At 43.8% G+C, this 8,535-nt stretch overlaps 2 protein-coding genes across 2 annotated transcripts in view; one reads left to right on the forward strand and one right to left on the reverse strand.

The window, feature by feature from the left end:
* The window catches only part of LOC123971220 (NACHT, LRR and PYD domains-containing protein 12-like), a 524,333-nt gene that overhangs the window by 420,070 nt on the left and 95,728 nt on the right, over window positions 1-8,535 (reverse strand). The gene's annotated exons all lie outside the window — the stretch shown is intronic.
* On the forward strand, window positions 2,304-5,626 carry LOC123971730 (frizzled-7-like). The gene has a single exon (XM_046050740.1). The coding sequence runs from the start codon at window positions 2,840-2,842 to the stop codon at window positions 4,502-4,504; it is 1,665 nt and encodes a 554-aa protein (XP_045906696.1). The 5' UTR covers window positions 2,304-2,839; the 3' UTR covers window positions 4,505-5,626.

Genomic DNA, 8,535 nt, shown 5'->3' on the forward strand with positions numbered 1-8,535 from the left:
TTTTGTGTATCTTTGTTGTTATTATGCGTATCTTTGTAGTAATTTAGCGTCTCTTTGTAGTTGTCTTGTATCTGTAATCGTTTTGTGTATCTTTGTTGTTATTATGCGTATCTTTGTAGTAATTTAGCGTCTCTTTGTAGTTGTCTTGGATCTGTAATCGTTTTGTGTATCTTTGTTGTTATTATGTGTATCTTTGTAGTAATTTAGCGTCTCTTTGTAGTTGTCTTGTATCTGTAATCTTTTTGTGTATCTTTGTTGTTATTATGTGTATCTTTGTAGTAATTTAGCGTCTCTTTGTAGTTGTCTTGTATCTGTAATCGTTTTGTGTTTCTTTGTTGTTATTATGCGTATCTTTGTAGTAATTTAGCGTCTCTTTGTAGTTGTCTTGTATCTGTAATCGTTTTGTGTATCTTTGTTGTTATTATGTGTATCTTTGTAGTAATTTAGCGTCTCTTTGTAGTTGTCTTGGATCTGTAGCTGTTTTGTGGCTCTCCGTAATCGTTTTGTGTATCTCTGACGTGTCTTTATGGTCCACTCATGCTGAGCAGACATGTCTTCTTGACTCTGAGCATTTGCCAAACTCCCTGCTCCCAACTGTTGTTTTTACTCTTCAGTTTTGAAAGAAACGAGATGTAACGTGGCTGAGGTACATGACGTTGGAATATTCCCTTATGTAGAAGAAAAGAAAATCCTCAAAGCTGCAGATTTGACTGGAAAGCGAGAACCCTTTGGGGTTTTAATGAAGCCATGTTTGTCCCTGTGACCTCTGAGCTGCAGAGTAATAGATGGTCGTATTTCTCTCTGTGTAGTGGAGAATGTCGGCCTGGCCTGCAGTCACTGCAGAGGTATGTGGAGACTGTCAGAGATCCAACATGTCCGCCCTGCAAACAGAGCTGAAACGCCTCAGCTGTTGGAGTGTGAGTGTGCTGAAGGGAATGTGTTTACATTAGACAGACACGGCGTTGCTGGGAGAGATGGCTGTATTCAGATCCTTCACTTGAGTAAAAGTATATATATCTAACACTAATGTATACTTTGTTTTCATTCTATCTATACAACTACATTTACATGATGAATGATACAACACTTCAGAGTCATGAGACACATTGTTCATGTCATGTTATATAAATGTCCAGTTATTGTTATTTAAATAGTTTTTGAGTGTCATTAATTAATGTTGTCATTCTATTTATAATTTTAAAGGAATCTGGTTCCTTGTCAGACTGTTTGCATTTACTCTATGAGGATCAGTTCTTTTTATACACACACACACACACACACACACACACACACATATATATATATATATATATATATATGTGTGTGTGTGTGAGTTTCATGAGTTTCATGAGTTTCATGTGTTGCCGTGTTATTGTATGATACAGCCCTCTACAGTCTGTGATTATTCTGGTAGATATTCATTAGTACCTGCATCACAAGGTTACAGTCTGGAGAAATCTAGTTAAACTGAAATTTAATTATAACTTACCACTGTCATTTGTAATAAATGGGATAATTGACCTTCCTGTTTTTCTACACAAAAACACATTTCGAGGAAACTTGATCTTATTTTTCTTTGGTAGTTTTAGTAAAAACAGACACAGAAAAGAAGGTTTAATAAAAAACAAGACATTAAGTCAGAATTTCCATAAAATCACAGAGTGCTGTTAGTTTAAAATGATTAAAGTATAACCCATCATTTATTCATAGGTTTTTCTTTAGAGTAAAAACAGAAGGAATATAAATAGTTTCTGGTATTTAGGTTCATTTGAGGGGTAAAAACTTTAAAGCAAAACTTAAATAAGAGTACTAATATTTTATTAAAAGGTTTTTTACTCAGTAGAAATCAGAAAACAAATGCACTCCATTAATCTGCAATATAACTACAAAGTACTTTAAAGTAGTAAAGAGTTCAGTATAGTACATTAGGGTACTTTTACCTTTCAGTAGGCCACATTGTTTTTTTAATACTTGTTGCTTCAGATTTTGAACACTTTGAGCGCAGCACTTTTACTCTTTGTGGTATTTGTACTTTGTGGTATTGGTGCGTTTAGTAAAGTAAATGTATATAAAACGCACACTGAGGTGTTTCAACAGGAATATTAAAGATGTGAAGGATCTTTTGTCGCTGAGGCCCAAACGCAGCGCCCCGCCCATTCCACCTCCGCCGACCAATCAGCGGCGTCAAGAGCGATAAAACAAAGCGTCTGATTGGAGGAGAGACGGCAGCCGAGTTTCAAGGCGCCCCCTCCTGCAGGAGAAGGCGTCGAATAGCAGGGGGGAGGCCTGGAAACCGGCCCGGGCAGAGTGATGAGGCTCCTGCAGACCTCACGGAGGGAACAGAGCTCCACGGAGCGCAGAGAGCTGCAGGCTGAAGACGAGCGTTTCATTAACAAAGAAAACTTTTCATCGCGCGTCTGCGGACACTCTGACGGAGGAGAAAGTGCTGAGGAGTTTTTGTGCACACTCGGATTTCTGTACATGCGGCGCAGCCCGACCGGGACATCTGGAGGAAAAGACCGTGCGGCTGAAGAAGAAGGACAGAGCGTTTTTAAATCTGTGAAGTGGAACTGATTTGATTGACTGGATCCAGACTACGAGCGTTTCGGGGTGTGAATAAATCCCGTTTTCCACCATTTTCTTGCAGAGTTGTGGACATTGCTGTGGAGTAATAAAGGAATGCAGCAGTAGAGACCCCCACACTGCTTTGACTCAGCTGCTGGACTTTAGTTGTTCTTTATCTTTTTCTGCCGCCGGTGAACAGTTGGAGCTTTTTGGAAAGACTTCTACTTTGTGGAAACTACTTTTTGTCTCATTTATCAGGGGTTTGTTTGCCATCATGGCGGTAGAGAGAAGCTGGCGGTGGGTTTGGATAACGGGTCTGTCTCTGGTCTTTGCGTTCCTCTTCCAGCCGTGTGCCGCTCAGTATGAGAAGGGGATTTCCATACCGGAGCACGGCTTCTGCCAGCCCATCTCCATCCCCCTCTGCACGGACATCGCCTACAACCAGACCATCATGCCCAACCTGCTGGGGCACACCAACCAGGAGGACGCTGGGCTGGAGGTCCACCAGTTTTACCCGCTGGTTAAAGTCCAGTGCTCTGTGGACCTGAAGTTCTTCCTGTGCTCCATGTACGCGCCCGTTTGCACGGTTCTGGAGCAGGCCATACCGCCCTGCAGGTCGCTGTGTGAGCGGGCACGGCAGGGCTGCGAGGCGCTCATGAATAAATTCGGCTTCCAGTGGCCGGAGAGGCTGCGCTGCGAGAACTTCCCGGTCCACGGAGCAGGAGAGATCTGCGTGGGTCAGAACACGACTGACGCCGACGGCCCCACATCCGACCCGACCCCCAAGCTCCCTGAGCTTGTGACCCTCCCGCCGTATGTCAGGACCACGCAGCCCTTCTCCTGCCCCCTGCAGCTCCAGGTGCCCACCTACCTCAACTACCACTTCCTGGGGGCAAAGGACTGCGGTGCGCCCTGCGAGGTCTCCAAGCCCAACGGACTGATGTATTTCCGTGAGGAAGAGTTAAAGTTTGGCCGGCTCTGGGTCGGTATCTGGTCCGTTCTGTGTTGTGTGAGCACCCTCTTCACCGTGCTCACGTATCTGGTGGACATGAGGCGGTTTCGGTACCCAGAGAGACCGATCATCTTCCTGTCCGGCTGCTACTTCATGGTGGCGGTGGCCTACGCCGCCGGCTTCCTGTTGGAGGACAAAGTAGTGTGTATTGATAAGTTCGGTACGGACAGCTACAAGATGGTGGCCCAGGGCACCAAAAAAGAAGGCTGCACCATTCTCTTCATGATCCTCTACTTCTTTGGCATGGCCAGCTCCATCTGGTGGGTGATCCTGTCCCTCACCTGGTTTCTGTCAGCCGGGATGAAGTGGGGCCACGAGGCCATTGAGGCCAACTCGCAGTACTTCCACCTGGCAGCCTGGGCGGTGCCCGCAGTTAAAACCATCACCATCCTGGCTATGGGGCAGGTGGACGGCGACCTTCTCACCGGTGTCTGCTACGTGGGGATCTACAACGTGGACGCCCTCCGGGGCTTCGTCCTGGCGCCGCTGTTCGTCTACCTCTTCATCGGCACTTCCTTCCTGTTGGCGGGCTTCGTCTCGCTCTTCCGCATCCGCACGATCATGAAGCACGACGGCACCAAGACGGAGAAGCTGGAGAAGCTGATGGTGCGCATCGGCGTGTTCAGCGTGCTGTACACGGTGCCCGCCACCATCGTCATCGCCTGCTACTTCTACGAGCAGGCTTTCCGGCCGCAGTGGGAGAGGACGTGGCACATGCAGACGTGCAAGCGCTTCGCCGTGCCGTGCCCGTCCGGAAACTTCGCACCGTTGACGCCGGACTTCACCGTGTTCATGATCAAGTACCTGATGACCATGATCGTGGGGATCACGTCTGGCTTCTGGATCTGGTCTGGGAAGACGCTGCAGTCGTGGCGCAGGTTTTATAAGAGACTGACTAACGGCAACCAGGGAGAGACGACGGTGTAGAGCCGGAGGAGGAGGAGGGGTGTGTTTACTCGGACATTTGACTCTGGGAAGTAAAAACAGACAGTTGTCTTGTGCTCAGATCTGACTGAGCCATTTGTTCAGAGGACAGATGGAAGTCTGGCTGCTCTGACACGAGAGAAGAGCTCAGTCATGAACACTCGAGGACCACTCGTTATATCCTTCAGCTGCGGTCACAGCGTCTTTGATTCTGCCACAAATGACTTTTCCACTTGTAGCTCTTTATTTTTTCTTGTAACTGAAACAGGATTTAGAGCCTTTTGAGGAAGTTGGGTAACATTTTATTTTACGGGTCTGAAGTTTGACGTTACCTGGGAGAAAAACAATCTGATACTAAATGAACTAATTTCATTATCTGTTAATTCTTCAGTCTTTACGATGTCCATGCCAGAGTGGAAGGTGGCGTCTTCAGGTGTCCGACCAAAGTTTAAAAGAGTTTCAGCTTGGAATAAAACAAATACAAAAAACCTATAAACACTTTGAGCCAGCTGAACATTTACATTTCACCTTTTACATTTACTCATTTGGCAACATAAACCCATCATGCTGTTTACAATTAGAGGAATAATGAACGCACATTTACTTTTTAAAATCCCTGTTCAGTTCAAGTGTGTCTCGCACAGATTGTTGTAGTTTGACTCGTGGAGGTAATAAATGTTCTTTAGCCTTTAACATCCAACTGCTGCGATTTGTGTCAGAAATGCTGAGAATTCAGCTGCTTTGAATGGGAACAGATATAAGTCACTTAAATCCACGGTAACTTTAAGAATTACGTTCTGTTTTTGTAAACTCTCAGATATCAGTAACGACGTCAGCCTCAGAAATCCTCAGTGTGGATTTAAAGTTCCTGATCTTCCTCACAGTTGTTATTAAATTAAGTTTTTTCTGACCCGTAGGATGAAGCGTTACCAGACTGTAATGTGTATTTCCATGTCTGTTGAATCCATGTTTCCCAGTTTAGAGCAGAACTGCCTCATTCATTCATCCATGTAAATATACTCTGAGAGGAACGTATGTATTTATGAGTGTTTTAAACGTGTGTTTGATGCTACACGGCGTGTACTTGTACAGTTTTTCAGAATAAAAGGTTTTTAAAAAGCTGCATTAAAAGAAGAATCATTGATGCACATGTTCCCCTGTGGCTTGTTGAAATCCGTACGGGGGGTAAAGTGGGTTCGTTCCGGACGGCTGATCGCTGCCTTCCTGCTGAAATTTGATGCCTTTTTCTTTTTCCTTTTGTCCCGGCTGCAGGAAAGGTTGCTGAAGCCCTCGCTGTGCCTCCGAGACTGAAACCAGAGCAGCGTGACCTCCTTACAGGCGAGGGACAGAAAACACAGTTCGTCTTCTTCAGGTCAGGAAAAGTCAAATGAAAAGTTTCTGTCGTGCGTGGATTCACTTTTCATTCGGCAGCAGGGGCTTCTTAAAATATTGAGGTTCATGTTGAGCTAAGTTAACGTAGGTAGTGATTTCAGAGGATCTGCTAACAGCTGATTCAGATACAGCAGCCCTCTGTTAGATCCTTTAAATCAGGAGCATCAGTGGTGATGATGTGGCGCCTCCGGTGGTGACAAGATGAACTGCAGGGTGTCAGTTTCATCAAGAGTGTTTGTAAATGTCTGTTATTAGAATTGTATTGATGAGTGCTGTTAGCCACACTGATACCAACATAATAATAATGCTGACACCTATACTGATATTATTACTAATTAAACAATAACAATAATTAAACAGCTGTAGGACTGACTGATGTGGACTCCTAGAGGAATGAGCAGAGGACTTACTGCCCTCCAGTGGTCACTCTGAGTCACTACGTTACACTGAGATGTGGCCAACAGGACTCACACTTCTTATTAGGTTGACTTTTTTTAATCAAATTTATTTGAATTTGCAAATCTTACAAAGTATAAAAACAATTGTAACAGAACAATGCGTACAGGAGCTGCCTGCTAAGGGGGGGGGGGGGGCCATATAAAAACTTCAAAAATAACACAAGCTGATACAGTTTTACTTGCCTTTTGCTTCAGAGAGCCCTGAATTCATGAGATGTGAATATGAAATTTGGCCATAATAATAATAAGGAGATTATTCAAAATCACAAAACATTCCTTCAAAGCAAAACTTAGATATTTTCTGAAGGCACATATTTTATTCCAGACATTTTTCGCAATAGGACAGTGCCAGAACAGATGTGTAACAGTTTCTGGACATCCACCACAGAAACTACAATTCAGTTCAATATCTGTACTAAATCTGTACTTAATGTATTTTTTAGCTGGATAGAATTTATGTATTAATTGGTGATTAGGTAGAAGCCGCATTTCTTCCGTACTATATCATCCACAATCTGTTTACTTCTTATTATGTACTAATCAGTATTGATGACAAAGGACTACATTCACTATGGATCAATCTGCTGATTCTTTTCTCCTTTAATCATTTAAAGTTCTGAAAATAGTCCAACAAACAGTCCAAACCTCCAAAATGACATTAAAATCTTCACGTCACCTCAGCTGTACTTGTATAAACTGCATTTTATAAGCGTCTCGTATAAAATGTGACTTTAAGGGCAAAAACTCAATGGTGTAAAAGAAAAGAAGCCTGTGGTGGAAATGTTGATTATACAGTCAGCAGGGAAAAGACAACAAACGCTTCCAAACGTCTAACGATATGATCTTGAAGCGGTGTCGGGTAACATCGTAGTAATGCAGGCATTTAGAGGGAGAAACTCTGCGTCAGATAGTCTTATCACAGACGATAACACAACATGTTTGACTGAAGCAGCTCGTGTGTCAATGCAGACACATCCCTCCACGCAAGTTTTCTATAAATCAAAGGTTCCCCCCTTTCACCAAAAATAAATATTAGGTATTATAATAATTAGCCTGTTGTCAATTCTCTATTTATACCGAAAATCCAGATCAAGAGAGCTTTTTTATTAACTGTCGCAGTACTTTTCTCTTTCTCTTTATTCCCCTTTGTTCATTGTATCTTCCAAACATATTCAGATAAATATGATCTAATAGATTCATCGAGTTTCGGGCAGTCTTTTGTGTTTATTGTGATGACGTTGAAGATACGATTTATCGCTACAATCCGTCGTCTTCCTGCAACAACTCGCCTCTCTGAGATTTCAGAGCGAGATTCAGTTTCCTGTTAAAAACAAAGGGGGTCACTGGGAGTCCCTGGTAGGGATCCTTTCCTTGATGTTGTATAACAGTCTGAGCCTGTCGGGGGCACGGCCATCTTCTGCACCTACTCCAACCTTTACTGGTCATTTCAACACCAACACGTGTGTAAATAGGACCCAGGTTTAAAAACAGACAGCTGATGAATGAAGAAGGTCCTGAGAGGTCAGGAACAGCAGATTAAATGGCCTGCAAATTAACTTTCAGAAGGAGAGAAGCTTCATAAACACTTTTAGCGTTCCTACAGAGGGGGATGCTGTCTTTCCTGCTGCTCCTGTATCTGAAACGTAGCACGACCTGGGGCCAACATGAGGATGTCACTTGATGTGTCCTTTGTCCCCTCATGCAGGAGCCTAGAAGAACAAGACCAGGAGGGAGGCCGCCGGCCTTCAGCACTTACTACGCTGTGATGGACCAGAAGCTCGTCCTCCGCCACGTCATTGATGGACTCCGCAAAGTGCACTTTGTTTTCACTGTAAGCTCTGACGGCCACGCGCACACGTTCCTCCAGACAACCGTCCAGAGACGAAGAGAAGGTGAAGGAAGTGAGAGCCGAGACCTTAAACCGTGTCTCACATGTGCATGATGCACCTGTTGCGTTACTTCAGCACCTCAAGTCCTTTCATGGCTCGTATCCTGGTTAAACCTCATGAACAACCGGGTTAATGCTCATTTGGTGCTCTGGGCGAGCTTCCCCTGGCGGCGCACCACGTCTTTATTTATTACAAACCAGAAATGTAATAATCAACAATATATAATAGAATCAAAATAAAATACACAAAATAAATAAAACTACAAATTCAAGAACAAACAATAAAATTTGTAAAA

This window comes from Micropterus dolomieu, linkage group LG01 (assembly GCF_021292245.1).
Source record: "Micropterus dolomieu isolate WLL.071019.BEF.003 ecotype Adirondacks linkage group LG01, ASM2129224v1, whole genome shotgun sequence".
In the NCBI taxonomy this organism is placed as follows: Eukaryota; Metazoa; Chordata; class Actinopteri; order Centrarchiformes; family Centrarchidae; genus Micropterus; species Micropterus dolomieu.